Source organism: Euphorbia lathyris, chromosome 3 (genome assembly GCF_963576675.1).
Source record: "Euphorbia lathyris chromosome 3, ddEupLath1.1, whole genome shotgun sequence".
Lineage (NCBI taxonomy): Eukaryota > Viridiplantae > Streptophyta > Magnoliopsida > Malpighiales > Euphorbiaceae > Euphorbia > Euphorbia lathyris.
In genome coordinates, this window is record NC_088912.1 from 33,870,927 (window position 1) to 33,892,026 (window position 21,100).

Below are 21,100 nucleotides of genomic sequence, written 5' to 3' on the forward strand. Positions count from 1 at the left end.
TGATTTTCCTATTTTGAATTTGGAATTCAAAAATTAATTAAATATGGCTATTTATGTTAATTTTATTTGAAATCCAATTAACATAAATATTTAATTGAAACTAATGAGACAAAAAATAATATCCAATTAAACATGACCATCATGGAATGCTGGATTTAAAATGGGTGTTGTTAAATCCAGCCCTAATTTTCCACCTCTAGCCCCGTGAAAGGATGAAAGTACCCTTTGAGGCTTTGAGGTGGGAAATGGGGGAAAAAGACCTCTCCCGGCACGCGGACGTGAGGTAATCACGCCTCACCACATGGTGAGGCGTGAGGCTATCACGCCCTCATGAATAAATCCAAAAAAATTGTTGATGATTGTGGTTAACTCGAATTATCCGTTTAGAAATAAAAATTACGACATTTTAACTCGGATTACCCTTTAACAAATAAAATTTAACAACATAAACATTAAAATAAAAATTAATAAATATAAAAGAGTACATATAATATCGAAAGTGTTAAAATGTATAAAGTTCTACTAAAATAATTTAGTTCGCCCGACGCCACGCGTCCATAAACTCATTCATCTCCCTCTTAATGAGTGGAGCATCCTCGTCAGATCGGTGGGTAGCCGCTAGTTGGGTGACACGCCACAACCAGCTAACCCACTGCAAAAAATAAATAAATAAATATTAAAAAATAAACACATATAAACTAATACTAAATAATAATATTAAATAATAATAAACTTACAAATTCGTTGTTGACGCGAGCAAACTGGACCGGTCCAGCCTGTGGTGCATGAAGAAGATGAGGATGCGAATATCACATATACCAGTCCATGTAAGCAAGATCACAGGCAGTGGGATCGTATCCAACTGGCTGGCATCTCCTCCGATCAATGCCCCGAGCCGATGGAAATCTCCGCCAGGTATCCTCAACTGTGACAGAGGAATGCATGAGCTTGTACGATAAAGACATCCATGGTCGTACTGCTTTATCAGGTCTAATACGCCTAGCTGGGATAGGCTGAGTATATCCGACCTGTCGCAGCGCTCGATCGGGCATATACGGCAAAACAATGTCTCTACACCGTATCCAACCGGCGTAGGACACTCGAAGCCGATCATCATCAGGGACAGGACCATAAGGCAACCACGTCACCTAAAAAAATAATACTCAATAATAAATAATAATATACTATAAATAATACTTAAATTAATTCTAAAATTTTATAAAATACCTCTGCTGCCGTCATACGGTCCAGCTGCCCGCGTATGGTATCTAGTCGGGCGGTCGTCTTGCCTGGTACCCCGATCTCCCATCTTAGTGCACGGGGATGGTCAGCTGGGATCACGTGAGCTAGTCTATGCGGTCGGAACACCGAAAAATACTCGTATATCCACGCCTGTAGTATGGTCAAACATCCGCATATACTAGAACAGTCTCCCCTGCTCGTTATCCCCAGCTGCCGGTACCACATGACAAGTGTAGCAGACCCCCATAAAAATCCAGCTGCCCCTCTGACACCGTCGTAAACCTCAGCAAGATGGGCCAGTCTAATCCTATCTCCACTATAGTCAACAAACAAAGTGGATCCGAGCATAAGCCACATCCACGCTGTGGCCCGAGTAGCGTCATCCCTACCCTGGATGACAAGCTTGTGTACAACATCAACAAATACACATCCACCACTCCAGAGATGTCGGGTCGGCCACAGAAGCTGCTCCCGATCCATCCCAAACATCATCATGCATATGGCATGCAGCCGGTCAGTAGTGGGAGACTCGGACACCATCGCACTGTCGATCGGGATCCGAAGAATCTGCCATACATCATGTAGCTGGATAGTCATCTCCCCGAACGGCATGTGGAATGAGTTCGTATCGGGCTGCCACCGCTCCACGAACGCAGTCAACAGCAGAGTGTCGAGGTTCCTAAACATGATATATGGAAGGTGAGACAAACCAGTTTTCTCGATCATCTCCTTCAGCTGTAAAATTACACATATACAATTACTGAATGTTTTTGAGGTTTATAGTTAAAAATACAAATTACAATAAATGTTGACAAACTAAATTATTCTTACCTCGGGTGACGCACTAGAAAACCACACCCACAAATTCTGACATGCTGTTGATCTGTTGTAGCATGTCAGAAACGACCGAAGCTCTCCTCCCAGCATCCATGAGGCAACATGTCCTAGAAAACTAGGAATCATGAAACCATCAACGGGGCCACCATCCACCGGTGTACTAACTATCCAGCTCTCGTCCTCACTAGCTTTGAGACGTTTGTTGGTCCCTGAAAGTTATAAAATTATACTAAAATTATACTAAACTATTAAATTATACTAAAATTATACTAAAGTTATACTAAAATTATACTAAAATTTTAATAAAAAAAAAATTATACTAAAACTATTAAATTATACTAAAATTATACTAAAGTTATACTAAAACTATTAAATTATACTAAAATTATACTAAAGGTATACTAAAACTATTAAGTTATACTAAAATTATACTAAAGTTATACTAAAACTATTAAATTATACTAAAGTTATACTTAAATTATACTAAAATTATACTAAAACTATTAAATTATACTAAAATTATACTAAAGTTATACTTAAATTATACTAAAATTATACTAAAACTATTAAATTATACTAAAATTATACTAAACTATACTAAAGTTATAAAATTATACTAAAGTTATAAAATTATGCTAAAATTATACTAAAAAATACCTGTACTCGCAAAGCGACTTCCTATGCGTTGGGTCGGCTGTCTAACCAGGGTCGGCTGCTCATCGATATCCTCACCCTCGCGATCACGTGCAGCTGCAGACTGTTGCAGTACCTGGGCTACCACATCCAGGTAGTCCTCCATAGAATCGCTATCAGGCTCTCAGTCACCAAAATCCGTCGCCCCCTCTGATCCATGAATATCGGGCTGATCCACAATCGGTCCCCTCCTCACCTGCTCCATCGCAGCCCCTCTCCGCCTACGAGTAGATATATTAATACCACACAATCTCATATGCCGTGGTGTATCATCCTCGTCGTCCATATCTAGACGACGAGCAGATGACGGGATGGATTTCCCACCCCTAGTAGGTCGCTCCGTCTACAAAAAATTACACTAAGTTAATCTAAAATTGTAACATATAAATTATAAATTACACTAAATTAATTTAAATGTAAATATAATTTAAAAAAAATTAAAACACCCTCGGGCGTATGAACATCACGCCCGAACCACTGGTCGGGCGTATGAACATCACGTCCGACCTATGGTGCGGGCATGTGGCTATCACGCCCGCACCACAGGTCGAGCGTGATGTTCTTACGCCAGAACCACAGGTCGGGCGTGATGTTCATACGTCCGACTGCGATTCCACATATCTCAAATCGAACCGAAAATCAACGAAATAAAATCGTAAATCTTACCATTTTCGCTTTCCCTTTACGGCCTCTGTCACCATCCATGATTTGGTTTAAAAATTAGTCCGGATTTAATCGAAGAGTGTATAGGGTACTTGAGAGGTTTTGTCTTTTTTCAATTTTTGTGCAAAGGGTAGTTCGGTCAATTCCCGAGGCTAGAGGTAGGAATTTGTGGCTAGGTATAGTAATTCACTTTAAAATCCAATTAACATAAAGATTTAATTGAAGTTAATAAAGAAATAAAATAAATCAGATCCAATTAAACATGATTGTTATGAAATGTTAGATTTGATATCCGATAAAATAAATGTTTGATTGAAATTAATAAAGAAAAAAATAAATCATACACAATTAAACACGATTGTTATGGAATGTTAATATAAATATTTAATTGAAACTGGTAAAGAAAAAAACTTCGGTAAGAAATCCAATTAAAATGAATGATGACTTTGAACTACGTTGAGATAATTCAAACTATTAAAATCTCCAAAGTTGGTGTTTCTTACTTTTCGGATATCATAGTTGTTTGTGTTTATATTCTTATAGATTTAGATCACTATTCTATCTATTTTATCCAATTTGATAGTGCATACTCTTACTAAAGCTATTATTTCTAAATATGTTCATGGGTATGTTCTTCCTATTCATTTATTTTAATTAAAGTCTGTTTTTTAAAAAAAAAAATCTTAATTTTTGGTTCTCATTGTTAGAGATTAATATAATATCTACGATTGAATCTTAACTATCGGTCTGAGTTTTTAGTTCAATTGGTTCTTTAATACTCACGTTATAAGTTAATAGTTTTTGAAAATTCAATTCGATTGTTTTTATCCGAACATGAAAATTAATAGATAAGTATGTATTGATTCAAATAAAATTAAGTAACTCTAATAATTTATATTGCGATCATCCTAGTTGCGTTCCTGCTAAACAGGAACTCATATTTCATAAAGAATTTTTTTTTTTTTTTTGATAACATATTTCATAAAGAATTTTAAATAAAGAATTTACAATTATATTAGAAGCCAATTACTTACAACAATTATGAAAATTTACAGCATAAAATTTGCCTAAGAAGATAATATTGTGAACAAAAACTTTGGGATTATCTTCAAATGTCCTTGTTTGTTAGTATTGACAGAAAAACCTAGTTCCATTAATTTATACACCATCCATGTGTTTGTAACTTACCACAACTAGATTCCAATTATTTTATGCACTGTATTCCATAATAAAGGCAAGTACTAGTACTTTCGAATACAAAACAGAATATGCCTCGGTTCCCACCACACGAAAATGACCTCATCCTTATAATCTCTATTAAATCAAATATAAATTACATTACTTTATAATAATTTAATAAAGGAAACATGAAGGCAATTTCATACATTGCATAATTAATTAAGATAATTACTCACAATTCAAAAAAATACCGTAATTAGATTTTTACTCACTTTAGAACTCTCACTATACCTAACATGTTTTCGAATTTAATTACAATATTTTTAATAAAATTTATGTATATACTAATATTTCTAAAATTAATAAAGTTTTTAGAAATAAAAAAATTAATATTTACGATTTTATATAATTATACTTCTAATTTTTAAAATTATATAAAAATTAATAAATCAATATACCAGCAATATCACATTGATTTTAATGACCAAATGAATTTTATCATTCACTATTAGATCCAGACTTATTAAATCTGAATCTTAAGATGTTTTGAATCTCTACCTTAAGATTCTAATAAGTCTAGATTTAACGGTAAATTGCCAAATTTTACATGATTATTAAGGTGTATGCGATCAAAACTGTATACTAATCATGTCGATAAAAAAATGTTATTATTATAATCTAATTTGACCATTATTTCTAATAAAATAACAAACAAAATTTAGAAATTATATACTATTTTTTAAAAATATAAAGATTAATGTGAATATAATATGTAAAATTTAGAGTTTAATAAATTATTTTTATTTTTAATTTATTATTTATATAAAATTCTAAACTTTAAAAATATAAATTTCAAACATTAAAAATATACTGCTATGTTTATAAAAAACATTAAAATATATGGTGTGAGTATATGAAATTAAATTTATTAATTGAATATAGGATGGTGTGGTGAAGTGGTATACAGTGAAAAAATTTCAAACTTGCATAAAAGTTGAGAAATTATAATGGTATGCCACTCTGCAAAAAGATGACATGTCGTTGTACGTGGCAGTATTCTATTGGTTGGACTTATGTGGATGGATTCCTGGAAAGGTAGAAAAATTGAAAATAAAATTCAAAAGAGAGAGAGAAAGGAATTTACAGTTGCAGGTCGCAATTGAATCGCTCCTTGTCTTTCTATAGATCTGATTGCTTATAATCTAATCTAATGAAACCCTAATAATCATAATCGTACTATTAACGTTAATCATTATAATTTATCCTGTATTATTATTAGGCAGAGGAGGAGCAACAGATCACAGAGAGAGAGTAGTGGGTGATACTGAGAGTGAAGGAAAAAGGAAGAGTCTCGCTCTCTGTAGAATACGCTCCAACATTCTGGTAAGCTAAACCCTAATTTTGATTCGCTTTTGTATTTTTCATCTATTTTCTTTTTATCTGTTTCATTCACCGAGGAAGCAATTCCAATGAAATTAAGTTTTGTACTGTTTCAAAACTTGGATGTGGCTTGTCGAGTGTTTCGCTTTTTATGATTATGTGATTGATGAGTCGCCAGATCGTGATGTTTTTGTATGTTTGTGAATGATTTTGCTACAGGCTTTCTCCGATTAACGGACTGGTGGTGTGATCGAGGTTGGCTTCGATGGGGAAAGGAGGGGAGGATTATGGAAAAAGAGAAAAAGTTGGTGTGGAATCGCGGGAGGATGATACTTTCCCTGCTTGGTCGAAGGAGGTTAAGGAATGTGAAGAGCACTACCAAGTGAGTCGTGATAGAGGATTATCGGCTGCTGAAGTCGAGAAACGTCTACAGATCCACGGATATAATGAATTGGAGAAGCACGAGGGTCAGTCGATTTTTAAGCTAATATTGGAGCAATTTAACGACACTTTAGTTAGGATTTTATTAGCAGCTGCTATTATATCTTTTGTACTGGCGTTATATGATGGCGATGAAGGAGGGGAAAAGGAGATCACGGCATTTGTGGAACCGTTGGTGATCTTCTTGATCTTGATTGTGAATGCGATTGTGGGGATTTGGCAAGAAAGCCATGCGGAGAAAGCATTGGAAGCCTTGAAGGAAATTCAGTCCGAGCAGGCGACAGTGTTAAGAGATGGCTCGAAGGTCACAAATTTGCCTGCAAAAGAACTTGTTCCAGGAGATATTGTGGAATTAAGAGTGGGTGATAAGGTGCCAGCGGATATGAGACTTTTGAGCTTGATTAGCTCCACAGTCAGGATTGAACAAGGTTCTTTGACGGGAGAGAGTGAAGCTGTGAGCAAGACCGTTAAGCCTGTTTCTGAATACACCGATATACAAGGGAAGAAATCCATGCTTTTTGCAGGAACTACTGTGGTGAATGGCCATTGTATGTGCTTGGTTACACAAACAGGCATGCATACTGAGATTGGAAAGGTGCATTCACAGATTCATGAGGCCTCCCAAACTGAAGACGATACCCCCTTGAAGAAGAAATTGAATGAGTTTGGAGAGCAGCTGACAATTATAATTGGGATTATTTGTGCATTAGTCTGGCTGATTAATTTGAAATACTTTCTTAGTTGGGAGTATGTTGATGGGTGGCCAGCAAACTTTAAGTTCTCTTTTGAGAAGTGCACATATTATTTTGAGATTGCTGTGGCATTGGCCGTGGCTGCTATACCAGAAGGGTTGCCTGCAGTAATTACTACATGCTTGGCTCTTGGAACTAGAAAGATGGCACAGAAGAATGCACTAGTTAGAAAGTTGCCCAGTGTTGAGACTCTTGGTTGTACAACTGTGATCTGTTCTGATAAAACAGGTACTTTGACGACCAATCAAATGGCTGTGGCAAAGCTTGTTGCTATGGGATCTAGGATTGGCACTCTTAGATCTTTCAACGTGGAAGGGACAACTTACAACCCTTTTGATGGGAAGATTGAAGACTGGCCTGTTGGTCGAATGGACTCTAATCTCCAGACAATTGCAAAGGTAGCTGCAATCTGCAATGATGCAGGAGTGGAGCAATCTGGCCAGCACTATGTTGCAACCGGTGTACCTACTGAAGCTGCATTAAAGGTTAGATGCCTAAACAATAGTCATGAATTAGCATGGTGCCAGAAGTTAACTAGGTGCCAAAATTTAAATGTACTGAATTTGTTTCACCTTTCAATTTTTTATTTTCTGTTGAGTATTCTGCATTTTGAATTAGCTACAACTCTATGAGCAGTAAGTAAAGCGTTCACCTTCTTTGAACCATTGTTTTGTTTAAAAAGTTTTGCAATTGCTATTATTTGTCTGTGAAATATGGATATGTGATGTCGAATCCTCATTGGATCTCACTCTTTTCTTTACCAGGTTCTTGTTGAAAAAATGGGATTTCCTGGTGGACATAACGAATCATCTTCAGGTCATAAGGATGCTCTACGTATGTCACGTGATCCCTATTTCTTGTTTAAATTGTTTTCAATAATCTTATAATGCGCACTAAAATGATCTCCCCTGCATTGTTTTGGCTCATAAAGATTCTTGTCAACTATGGAGTAAAATGGAACAGCGTATTGCAACTCTTGAGTTTGACCGAGATAGGAAATCTATGGGAGTTATTGTTAATACCAGCTCAGGCAAAAAATCACTGCTAGTGAAGGTTCATCTCTCTCTCTCTCTCTCTGCCTTGCAGTTTTTTTTTTTTTTTTTGTATTTGTTCTGTCATGATCTCATCAGATACAAATGTTAGGCTTCTTTAAATGTTTGATCATTGTTTATCAAACTGGCATCTGCTTAAATGGGCATTGGATTATATTTTCTCTAAATTGATGGTTATTGTAATTCCAAATTCCTTTGAGGTGCTTCAAATTAGATTTATTGTATTCTTTTCCTTATACAATAAAGGATGAAGGCATATCACATGGTCTCACATATCTTAAAATTAAGAACTGCTATTTACCTGTTCTCTCTCTAAAGAGCAGAATCTTTTCTAATAACAGCTGATATAAGCTTGTTAGATTTCACTCTAGTCTTCATCTTCCAAAGTTAGGTGGATGTTCAAATGCTGCTAGAACTATTATCCTTTCCTGCAATTGCAGGATGATACATGACTTACGTTTTCTATCCTTTTCCTGAATTATTGTTCACTTCTATATTTTAGATTTTTATATGATCTAATATATGGCAGGGTGCAGTAGAGAACTTGTTGGAGAGAAGCTCATATGTTCAGTTGCTTGATGGCTCAATTGTGGAATTGGATCAGTATTCAAGAGAGCTTATTTTACAAAGCCTTCATGACATGTCAACAAGTGCATTACGTTGTCTAGGTTTCGCTTATAAAGCAGAACTTCCTAGTTTTGAAACATATGATGGTAATGAGGACCACCCAGCTCATCAACTTTTACTGAATCCGTCCAATTATTCCACTATTGAGAGCGCACTAATTTTTGTCGGCCTAGTTGGGTTAAGGGTGAGTTGGTTCTTCAATCTTCTTTCTTTTTTATTATTTGCTTGTTTTGATGATTGTTTTGGTTCTTTTGGTGAGTTTACTATCAACATCGTCGTTTCATTTATGCTTCCTTTTTAATCTTGAAAGGATCCTCCTCGGAAAGAGGTTCGTCAAGCAATTGAGGACTGCAAAGCAGCTGGAATTCGTGTTATGGTCATTACTGGGGACAACAAGAATACAGCAGAAGCTATTTGTCGTGAAATTGGTGTATTTGGACCTCATGATGATATTAGTCTTAGAAGCTTGACTGGAAAAGATTTCATGACCCACCGTGATCAAAAGAATCATTTAAGACAAGATGGAGGGCTGCTGTTCTCTAGGGCTGAGCCAAGGCATAAGCAAGAAATAGTGAGGTTGCTTAAAGAAGATGGAGAAGTTGTTGCTATGACTGGAGATGGAGTGAATGATGCACCTGCCTTAAAGTTGGCTGATATTGGCATAGCAATGGGTATTGCTGGGACAGAGGTACGTTTAGTTGGGTGGGATTTTCTTTTGAAGGACTTCGTATAATCAGTTAAGATGCGTGTGCTTGCATGTGAATATATTTTGGCTTATTTTAATCAAGTGAATAACTCTGTGCTTATTAAGGTATTAGTTGTTGCTTGGAATATATGAATATATGAACATTGAGCATACATCGAAGTGAATGTTTTTAATCCCAACCTGTGATGTAGTTGTAGAAGTCTAACCTTGCGTATGCTTGCATCTACTGCTTGATGGCATGTGTGTTATGCGTCAAGGTTGACACTGTTCTTGTGAAAATACCTGTTTAGGTGATGCTTCAAAAGCTTCTCAGCTCTTTTAGGGTCTTTGTGACCAAGTCATTGCAAGTCCGCTTTTGAAAGTTTCTAGATATTACTTTTTCCAATAGCAACCACAAGAGCTATGTCAAATAGATGCCACACCATTTTACCTTACTTTTCTACTCTTCTTTGCTTAATGCAAAAGTGTTCCTTAGTCTGAATGCTAAGTTTTTTGAAACTCAATTATCCTTCCAGGTTGCAAAAGAAGCCTCTGACATGGTGTTAGCAGATGATAACTTCAGCACAATAGTTGCTGCTGTTGGTGAAGGCAGGTCCATCTATAACAACATGAAGGCTTTTATAAGGTTCGATGTTTTTTTTAACTTCAGCTAATCTTACTTTGTTTTAGCTTTTTTAATCTGCATTTTTGTGTCATGGCATGGTAGTGACATGTTCTTGTGATTTATTCTTCTCATTGGAATTGACCTTCCATTATTAGATCTTTTAGAGGATCTTATAAAGGACACAAATTAAGGGAAAAGAATCCAATATAGTCGTTGGTTACTGGATAGGACCAAGGTTTGGCTGTTCTGTTGTACTATTATTCGAACTTCTGAAAATAATATTGATGACTGACTTTAGCTATTGCCCATGATCAATCATATAATAAAATAGTTAGAGCAATTATTTTTCGTTTGATGTTAGAAAAGTAGAACCATAAAAGAATAGACATTCAGTGTGAGGATACTGCCAGATCTATATAAGCAGCTTATGCATGGGAAGAGGAAAAGAGAGCGTTGTGCAGATTCCAGTTTAGTTTAGTATTGTTGCTGGTTTTGCTTGGCTAGTCATTTATTAGAATAGTATTTTCTTTGGAACTGGTCAGATAATTATAAGGCATTTGTTCATAAGTAGTGGAGTGCAAGGGTTCTCACTAAATCATATTATAAATGACTTCCTCTAATGCCAATATAAGATTTTAATGTTTATATTCATGTACCTTGCTTGGGTGGGATTATGGTTTACTATCCATATAATTGCTCTGGATTCTCAATAATTTTCATGACAAGGTTTAACTTTATTTCAAATAGGTCTTATGCAGTGATTCCCCGGCCTTTAAATTCAGAAGTCTTAGTGCTGCATTGTCTTGTTCATATTCTATAGTTGATTGTATCAAATGTAATCTTTCTGGGATGAAATTCAGGTTATCAGTCAATGCAATGATCAGTTTTTCCTATCAATTTGCATGATTTGATTTAGTTTTGCTACAATGTGTTCTGTTGTGTTAAATATTGTGCTTATGGAGATGCCAAGGTCTTTCTGCTGTTGATTGCGCCTGCAGTGCCTGCAACCGATGATTGCCTATTTGTTAAACTCCCTTGATGCTAGAAAAACTACACACTCTTGAGTTTTTTCTTCATGGCTTTATGATTTAACAAAGAATTCCCTGAGTTGCATGTTGCTTCAGGTTAAATGATTGTAGTCTACCCAATTAGCAACTTACATCTGTCATGTAAATTTGATGTCCTTCTTCCATGTTTCTTGCTGTAAAATTGCTAGTGCCTGGAAAGCTTTTTATTTATATCTTTTTGGAAAGTGTTGGTGTTTCATTTTCTTTGAATTGTTATTTTAGGTATATGATCTCCTCCAATATTGGTGAGGTTGCCTCTATATTTTTGACATCTGCATTGGGTATTCCGGAAGGGATGATTCCTGTTCAGCTTCTGTGGGTAAATCTTGTTACTGATGGACCCCCAGCAACAGCATTGGGATTCAACCCCCCAGACAAAGATGTGATGCAGAAGCCTCCTAGGAGGAGTGATGACTCATTGATAAGTCCATGGATTTTATTTCGCTACCTGGTACATTTTCTAAAACAAATCTAAGATTTTTTGCTGTGCGTAGTGAAACTGTGCTAACCTAGAATCTTAACTGGAAGCAGGTGATTGGACTTTATGTCGGAATAGCAACAGTGGGTGTGTTCATCATATGGTACACACACAGCTCATTCATGTACATTGATCTGAGCGGAGATGGACACAGTCTTGTGACCTACTCGCAACTCGCCCACTGGGATCAGTGTTCTACTTGGGACGGTTTTAAGGTGTCACCATTCAGTGCAGGGTCTCAAGTATTCAAGTTTGATGAGAATCCCTGTGAATACTTCCACTCGGGAAAAATCAAGGCTTCGACCCTCTCCCTCTCTGTTTTGGTTGCGATTGAGATGTTCAACTCCCTCAATGCTCTCTCTGAGGATGGTAGCCTCGTGACAATGCCACCATGGGTGAATCCATATCTCCTTGTGGCAATGTTTGTCTCATTTGGTTTGCACTTTTTGATCCTCTACGTACCAGTTCTAGCTCAAATTTTCGGGATTGTTCCGCTTAGCCTGAACGAATGGCTTCTGGTGTTGGCAGTTGCGTTCCCTGTTATTCTAATTGACGAGGTTCTTAAGTTTGTAGGAAGGTGTACAAGTGGGATTAGGTATGCTCAACCAAGCAGGCACGCCAAACACAAGGCAGAATGAGCAGTCGATGATTTCAGATAAATATTATGAAAGGGCAGATTTTCAGTCGGACAATTAATTTGAGTCTCCGACTTTATAGCTAAAACCCTCTTAACATTAGAAATGGCTGGTCGGTTTGGACATTAATTAAAGATTTGATTAGATTTATTAGATGCAAACTGTATTAGTTTCAGACAAGTAGTCGATAATTTTATGGTTTTCCTTATTTCAGTTCTTTTAATTTTTCAATTAATTGATGTTAGATGCTTCCACCTTAATGCAAAGAGAACGTTAACAACATTATTACATGGCTGTGTCAAATTCTAATTGTTCTCTTATACTCTGGCTTCTGACGTCGATGGTAGAACATTCTTATTAAGTTGCCACGAGCTTTCTTATTTTGGATAAACTAGAGTTAATTACCAACTGTACTCTAGGTTCTTAATTTGAGAACCAAAGTTATGACTTCATCCGTTTAGATTCTTCTATAGCCTGTAATTCTTCAAATTTATTCACAGTAGTCTGAGCTTTATCAGCTAAATCAACTACGAAAGGAAAACTCTGCACCGTGACAATCTGACTTTTGAGCTGCGTTTAATTTCTGCTGAAATTTTGAGAGTCAAAGCTCTTTCACCAAGTATTTTAATCACAATTTTATTCTCTTTCCAAGATTCAATAATCAAGTTACACTGATCTAATACCTTAATCACCCGGAGACCAAATGCTTGGTGGTAGTAGCAGCACACTTATTAATCTTACCTGAAACATCATGTTACCAGGCACTTGCCCCATACTTGAACTAACACTAATTTAAGTTTCTCTAATAATCGCTCGCAGATCTCCTCTTTCCCTCAAAAAGCTTCAAAACAAAAAGGCCTAAGGTTTTTAACAGGCTGCAGCAGACATTCCAAATTAGACAATATGGACGTATGATAGCACAAAGTTCTAGTTACATTACAACTTATAATAAATTTTGGGAAAAGACTAATTCGATTATAATGAAGTTGTTACAGTCATAGCCACTCTAACTTTAAAACATAAAATAAAAATCACTCAATTTTATACTTTTGCTAAACTTGAATTAACACTTTAAAATTAACATTAATAACCTTAAAAAAAATTAAGAATTGATGAAAAATTTTGAAGTTGTTTTTGTTAAAAAAAGAGAAGATAATCGTTTAGAGACATAAGCTCCACAAATAGTAATAACTTTGGAAAATATTAGTAAATTATGAACATGATGTTAAAGATTGTATAATAAGTAAAAATTCGACTTATCTTACATTTTGAAATTTAATGTTGATGTAATTTACCCAGCTACTACACTCCAATTTATTGTTTAAATCATTTTCTGGTAAATCAGAAATTGAAGAGCCCTCTTCTAGCTAATCCACCATTAGCTCAAATAGCATAACTGAATCCTCCTGGGGGCTTGACTCTTTTTGCTAAAGTAAATAGAAATGGATCATTTCTTAATAATATAGTTTCAAAACAGTACCTAATCAATGAACAAACATGATATAAATAAAATGGATTATTAATATATTATTTTGTTCACTACTTTTATCTTGTAAAATTAATTGATTTGTTTTTATCAAAAAAAAAAAATTAATTGATTTGTGGTGGAAGTAGATTTTGAGTTCAAATAAAATGCGATGATGATCGGATCGCTCAACCAAAATAAGAAGAAGAGAAACATTAATTTTAAAAACTGAACGAAATTTCATTGAATGAGTGAAATTACAACAAACTTCACATACTCGCAACTAATTACACAAATACCATTTAACACATCCCTACCCTAAACCCTAACACGCCGCCACACTTTTTTTTCTTGACAGCAAGACTTCTCCGTCCACAAATCTCTTCCCTCTCTTAACCTCCGAAACCGTACAGAGTCCTTCCTTGCCTCTTCAAAGCATAAACCACATCCATAGCAGTCACCGTCTTCCTCCTGGCGTGCTCGGTGTAGGTCACAGCATCACGAATCACATTCTCCAAAAAGATCTTCAGAACTCCACGAGTTTCTTCGTAGATCAACCCGCTGATTCTCTTCACTCCACCTCTACGAGCAAGACGACGAATCGCAGGCTTTGTAATTCCCTGGATATTATCCCGGAGAACCTTCCTGTGACGCTTTGCTCCTCCCTTGCCCAGCCCCTTTCCTCCCTTTCCACGGCCTGACATCTTTGAATCGGGTAAATTAAAAGTTGAATCTGAGAAAGTTTAGATTGGTAGATGAGTGAGTGTGAAATTGGGGATTAGGTTTGGGTTATTTATAGATAGAAATTGTTTGTTTAAAGAGGGTTGTGTCGATCCGTGTGATAAGGAAATGATTATTCTGAGTCGTCGATTTAATTTCAATGAACGGTGTTGGATTAAGCGGATTTTGTCAGCAGGATCGATGACGTGGCTGGAGCGAACGATTTGTGTTTTTTGAGTTTTGGAAATCGAAACATGCGCGGGTCACTCAAATTTTTCACCTAAATTACAAATTCAACTGCCGCTTCCACTAAATTGCAATTTTCCAAAGTGTGTCAATTTTATTTTATTTTTTTTTTAGAAACAGTAAAAGAAAGACAAAAAACCAAAACAAAGAAGCCTAGTCTCGGATAAGTTTAAAGAAGCTAACTCTAATCCTATTTTCTAAAAGAAGAGAAGAGAGAAAAATAGGAGGATCAGAAAGGGTTGTGACGCCCAAAATCCCCTCATGACCTGCCGCTGCCAAACGATCAGCAACCCGGTTCTGCTCTCTGAAGATATGGCTGAACTTTATGAACTCAAAGGAAGAACAGAGCCTTTTAATAGCTTTAATAAGGTTTTGGCTATTTAAACAAATAGCATGATTATCAGAAATCAATTTAATAGCCTCCAGGTTGTCAAATTCAACAGATAACATTTTCAAACTCAAACTCTTGGCAAGCTTTATTCCAGAAAAAATCCCCCAAAGCTCTGCAGAAAAGGAGGAACCCAACCCCAGGTTCTGAGTGAACCCAGACAGCCAGGCGCCCCCTGCATCTCTAAGAACACCTCCAGCCGCAATCTTCCCATCATTGAGGCAAGAGCCATCCGTATTTAATTTCACCACCCCTCCTCTCGGCCTACTCCAACCAAGGAGGTGGACATCTTTCTTCTGGGTAGACCTAGCAAGGGAGTCCCCTTTGAAACTCTCAGTGATATTTGAAAGTTTTTCCGAGAAGAACTCAGCTAAGTGAGGAATATAAACAGTTTTATCTCCAAAAATTTCCTCGTTCCTCCACTTCCAAATCTGATGACAGATGATAGCAAAGAAAATATCACCATGCTCCAGGTTAGCCAGTAACTTCCCACTAACTCCAATAGAAAACCAGTCAAGCTCAGAGTGGGCCAGGAAAGAAGAAAGAAGGTTGTGGGGAAGAGTTTTCCTCCACACCTCTTTACTCCTAGGGCAGTCCCTAAGAGCATGGCATAAAGTTTCAACATGACCTCTGCATCTACTGCAAGCTCCTGACTCCACCAGATGCCGTCTATGCCTATCCGAATTAGTAAGCAGTCTGTCCTTAACCCCCAGCCACAGGAAACTCCTAATGCGGTAAGGGATTTTTAAGGCCCAAATGATTTTCCAAGTTTCAGAGAGAGGAGCGGACCTATTATGGTTAAAAGCTTCAAAGGCAGATTTGCAGGAATATGCTCCATTATTAGTCAAGGCCCAGCAATAACTATCCTTATCTTCCTCCTTATTACTTATCTTCACTCCTCTAATTCTAATGAGGGTATCCAGGCTAAAAAAAATGTCAAACTTAGACCAAATCTAGTCCCCCTCAGAGTCAACCACATCGGCGATCCTCCAATTACGGATATTACTAGGCGGAGGGGAGCTACTCACTTCTAATAACGGTTTGTCTCCAATCCAGATATCATTCCAAAAGCTGATGGATTTGCCATTACCCACCTCCAAGCCAACCCCCGAGCAGAACTTTGCAAACACATCGCTAAGCCCTTTCCAAAGAAAGGAACAATTGGTAACTCTCTCCTTGGGGCCCCAAAAAAAATTGTCTTTACGATACTTCCCACAAAGAAGACGAACCCAAAGAGAGGAAGGGCATTGCCACATTCTCCACAGAAGCTTCATTAATAAGACTTTGTTGTTATCATTAGCTTGTCTTATCCCAAGGCCTCCCATACTTTTCGGCTGGCAAACCTCCTTCCAATGGACAAGGTGGATCTTTTTCCCCTCTCTAGAATCTCTCCAAAGAAAACGCCGGTTAATTTTTTCAAGTTCATTAAGAACAGGCTCAGGCAGCTTACAAGCTTGCATGATATGATTAGGAGCCGCGCAATTGACAGACTGAATTAACGTAAGGAGGCCCGCCAAGGAAAGAGATTTCGCTTTCCAACTGGCACACATCCCATTAGTTTTGTCCAGGGTCTCTTTAAAAGAGGCTTTGGAAACTCTGTCACTGTGGAGGGGGACCCCCAGATACTTACCCAAGGACTGAGTTAGAGGAATACCAGATAAATCACTTAGCCTTTTACAAACGCCTTTATCCATGTTTTTAGAGCATAACATCCGAGATTTATGGATGTTGATCTTCTGGCCAGAAGCAGCGCAGAAACAATTAAGGATATCCATAACCACACCAACTTGCTTCTCATTCCCTTCCACAAAGATCATCACATCGTCAGCGAAGAACAAATTGGTAATATGAGGGCAGAATTTGTTGATGGACACAGGATGGAGATTCTCATTGCTCACAGCCTCTTGGATTAGGTGCGATAACCTCTCCATTGCAATAACAAAAAGGAAAGAACTCATAGGGTTGTTGGGGTTTAGTGTCCTATAGACAATTGTTCTAGGATACAAACTTAATGAAGTGTTCTTTATATCATTTGTTTTAATGAGATATGTTTTCATAACTATATAAAGGCAATCCCTTTTAAGAACTAAATAAAGTCTAAATAAAAGGAAATCCATAAGTTTGTTTAAAGTGATTATAAAGTGTTCATACAAGCATGAAGTGAGACGAAACTTTATAATAAACTAATAAACTTAAAACCACCCCAAGTCAAGTAATATGTTTAGGATTGACATATCACTGCTGAGACTTGCATGTAACAATGTCTTCTGTCGAGACAGAAAGCTGATCTCACAAGCTTCATATATACAGATATCTGGACAGTTACGTGGATCCAATGAAAAGTAGTTCATTAGGATTGGGGACCCGACTTGAGATAACATGATGGGTAGATTCATCCTTGTCACCTGTTCATCTCATTGGTATTAATAGGTATAAGTGATCCTCAGACTCAAAGGAACGTTAATTAGTAATTATGGATTACGGAATGTGCCGCTTTGATCATGTTGTAACACGATCCATAATAGAGATGACTCTGGGGTGTGAACGGCAGACGTTGGGTATCACAGGAAGTAATTGCAGGATAGTTATACATTGGATTGAGCATTTATCACTCCCGATAAATGGGAGATAAGCCCATGGATCGCTTGTGGAATACTTGACTCTAAATCCTTGCAAGGTGATAGCTTAAGACTTGAAATACATATTTCACTTAACCTATCTAATTGGAGTTTGTTGGTCCCGTGTGATTATTTCCAAGGGGAGGGGGGGTTAGGAACTAATGTAACTTTTTTCGTTTAATTAATGTGCTGACTTGGTTATTTGGTGAGTTTGTCAACTCAGATTTTGGTGAGCTTGGCCAGATATGTTACAAGACAACTTTGGCCGGATATTGACTAAGGCTGATTTACTTGTAAGTTAGATATTGACACTCTTGGAGGTCAGCTTCTAACTCAGCACTTGAAATTACTCAGAGTCAACTTTAAAAAATTTTATATGTTGAGTAAACTTCTCACACAACACATGCAAATATATATATTGAGAGAGGGTTAGAGATTACTCAGTATCACTTATCCTGGTTCGGCCTCTCCGCCTACGTCCAGTCCCCAGAGTCCTCCGGGCTTTTAGAATCCAATACTGAGCTCTTTAAAGGTAGAGCACAAACCGATTACAAGGCAGTTGAATATGCAAGAGTACCTTCCTCTATCCGTCTACTCAACTCCTACTAAGTGCTACAACCCAGCACCTAGATTTCTCTACCACTGAATGTTTACAACCAAACACTCAACACAACGCTCTCAATGTTACAATTGATAAACACTGATTCCTTTTCAAATAAAGAACACTTTAGAAGATTACAAGTAATCACTCTAGCATTTACACAAAGAACGGAAGATGGGTGTAAGATCTCTTTTTGTATCTAAGTGATTTTGATTGTCCTTATATAGGAGAAAATCTGGAATCGGATCATTTTGAAATGATGTAGCCGTTAATGTTAAAATGGCTCTTTTAGGAGACAGCCTCTGGTCAGCTTCAGAATTCTCAGGCCAATCCTTTTCCTCTGATTTCTTCAGATGCCAGGTTTGTCATTATCTTGCAGACTTGTCTTTTTGTGCCAGTTGTATTTTACCAATAATCCATTGACCCATACATCTCGGAATGTGTCTTTTACGTTATTCAAAGGTTTCAATTATTGGCGCAGAGGGTCGGCAATCTTTGTCGTCTTGCAAGCAACTCTTTCATGCTGTCCTGAGGATTCACTCAGCTTTTTCATTGTCTTTGGCAACTTCTATGCTGAGTTATGTTTTAGTTAGCTCATCTTCGTAAGACAGTTGTTAAGACGGCTTCTCATGCTGAGTTCTATCTCCCTAAGCTCTGTTGGATTTTAAGCCTCAATCTTTTGATGCTGGGTTCGTTTCCACTCAGCTTGATCATGAGACTTCTATACTGAGTATTATTCCGCTTAGCTTGTTCTGTCATCTCATGCTGACTTTGTCCTGTTTTACTTTTATATCTTTTTATATTTATATTTATACTCAACATTGAACAAACGGATTAGTACAATTAAAATAAAGCACTTAAATTTAATTGTCTCTTAATCATGGATGATTTTGTCAAATAAAAATATTGTGGAAAGGTGTTTCAACAAACTCCCCCATTTTGATGTTGGCAAAATACATGATTATGGAACTCAGTTTTGAAATTCCCCATGATTGAATTATTTTTCATATTTCTGAAATTGCTCCCCTGAAAGGGTTGCATCTATTAATTCACCTATAAACCTTCCAAGATTTAATTGAGACAAATTAAGGATATTTGTACTGACTAGATTCAGTCCTAGGCATAAAGTTATAATTTAGACGAGTCTAGGTCAGCTTTCAGAAATGCTTGAGTACTTAGTTTGATTGATTTGTTTTTATGTATACTAAGTATGTTTCATTATTATTTGTTTGTTCAATTTGGACAGATCATCATTGGTATTAAGACAAGTTGGATATTAAGATAAGTTGGATAAAGTGATGCTTATCATAATTTTACTCAGCAAGAAATATAAATATTAAACACAAGTGAAGTATGGGCTAGGTTCTAAGCTTTGGACTAGACTACTTCTTTTTCTTCGGATTGACTTGAGCTTGGTGATCAGCTTGAGACTTGCCTTTTCCTTTATCTTTACTCCCTGATGCACCACCGGCGTGCTGAGTTCCATCTTGACTTTTCTCCCCCGTTTTGCCATCATCGGGAGGAGGAGGAATGAAAGTATCATTTCTAGCAGCACTAGACAGAGCGTTTGAATAACGCTTCAACCTTCTTGTACTCTCACTTAAGCCATCAATAACTGGAACACTGTCATCTTGAACAGTTTGAGGAACCCGTATGGAGCTGCTCAGCATGCTGATGAGACATTCATGAGATTTGCTGATCCAAGAGATGGACGCAATGAGCTGAGCAAAGGATTGATGGTACATTTTGAGCAGAGCTGAGTCGTAGAATTGTCTTTGAGCATTTGTGTAGCGGACTGAGCGAAGGATGGATTGTGAGAAGCTCGAAAGGGTTTCATGAGTGATGGGGTCAACATCCATCTGTGCTTTGTTGACGTTGAGTAGACTTACCGCTTCACTTAGTTGGTCAATTGTACACTGAGAAGAAGAATAAACTAACTCACGTGTACAAGTAAGATCAGCAGTTAGCTTGGTAAAGCATTCTTGCAACTCGGCAGATGTGGCAGATTCAGGATTTCCCGTAGACTGTAGATGGGTCAGCTCTGCAGTCAGCTTAGCAAAGTGTTGGGTTAAATCAGCTGAAGTGACATATCCTGGATTGACCACAGAAAGAGTGTTGATTTTTCCTTCAAGCGAATTCATGTGATTTACCATGAGAAGTAGCAGCTCGGTCAGCTTCGCAATTTGGTCTTGCTTGGGTTGCTGTGTTTGAACTGATGTCATAACACTTATAAGATCCTTGAGCCCCTTGATTTCATTAAGAAGTTGAGCGATGGATGAGATGTTAGATGACTCAGGATGAACAGACCCAGCAGCATCAGAAGTGTTGAACTCCTGGAGAAGGGATTGAGCAGTTTCTACGGTGCGACGGCCAGATTGAGTTGCACTTAGATAGGCAAATTGACCAGCTGGATTTGACTCAGAAGCAGGTATGGAAGTTGAGCTGGATGGTGGTGGAGTTGGCTGCTTATCAACTTGAGTTGAGTGATCAACAGTTGGTCCTTGAGGTAATTCAGTACTAGGAGCTGAGTGTTCTTTATGAGGTGGAAATTGAGCAGGTGGATTCATGGTTTGATCTCCTTTTTGAGTAGTGGTGACTTCGAGTTCTTGCTCGGCAGATTTAGCAGAGTTGCCAAGTAGGATGGTGTGATTGTTATCTTGTGGCCCTTGACATGGGTTTCCAAGTAGTCCGCATCGTCTTCATCCA

General features: G+C 37.3%; 2 protein-coding genes across 2 annotated transcripts; one reads left to right on the plus strand and one right to left on the minus strand.

Annotated features, from left to right (window-relative positions):
* The first annotated feature begins 5,748 nt into the window (after positions 1–5,748).
* LOC136224162 (calcium-transporting ATPase 1, endoplasmic reticulum-type-like) lies at positions 5,749–12,573 on the plus strand. Its single transcript, XM_066012425.1, has 9 exons — positions 5,749–5,997; positions 6,214–7,672; positions 7,952–8,021; positions 8,119–8,240; positions 8,769–9,050; positions 9,177–9,554; positions 10,088–10,197; positions 11,466–11,694; positions 11,775–12,573. The coding sequence occupies exons 2-9, from the start codon at positions 6,260–6,262 to the stop codon at positions 12,357–12,359; spliced, it is 3,189 nt and encodes a 1,062-aa protein (XP_065868497.1). The 5' UTR covers positions 5,749–5,997; positions 6,214–6,259; the 3' UTR covers positions 12,360–12,573.
* Positions 12,574–14,036: 1,463 nt separating this feature from the next.
* On the minus strand, positions 14,037–14,596 carry LOC136221592 (histone H4). Its single transcript, XM_066008972.1, has one exon. The coding sequence runs from the start codon at positions 14,523–14,525 to the stop codon at positions 14,214–14,216; it is 312 nt and encodes a 103-aa protein (XP_065865044.1). The 5' UTR covers positions 14,526–14,596; the 3' UTR covers positions 14,037–14,213.
* Between the last annotated feature and the right edge of the window lie 6,504 nt (positions 14,597–21,100).

Bases quoted from the DNA above. Each gene is read 5' to 3' on its own strand.
- LOC136224162 (XM_066012425.1), top strand. From the start codon at position 6,260: ATGGGGAAAGGAGGGGAGGATTATGGAAAAAGAGAAAAAGTTGGTGTG. The intron at 8,022-8,118 runs GTATGTCACGTG...TGGCTCATAAAG, and splicing joins AGGTCATAAGGATGCTCTAC to ATTCTTGTCAACTATGGAGT. The intron at 9,051-9,176 runs GTGAGTTGGTTC...TAATCTTGAAAG, and splicing joins TCGGCCTAGTTGGGTTAAGG to GATCCTCCTCGGAAAGAGGT.
- LOC136221592 (XM_066008972.1), bottom strand. From the start codon at position 14,525: ATGTCAGGCCGTGGAAAGGGAGGAAAGGGGCTGGGCAAGGGAGGAGCA.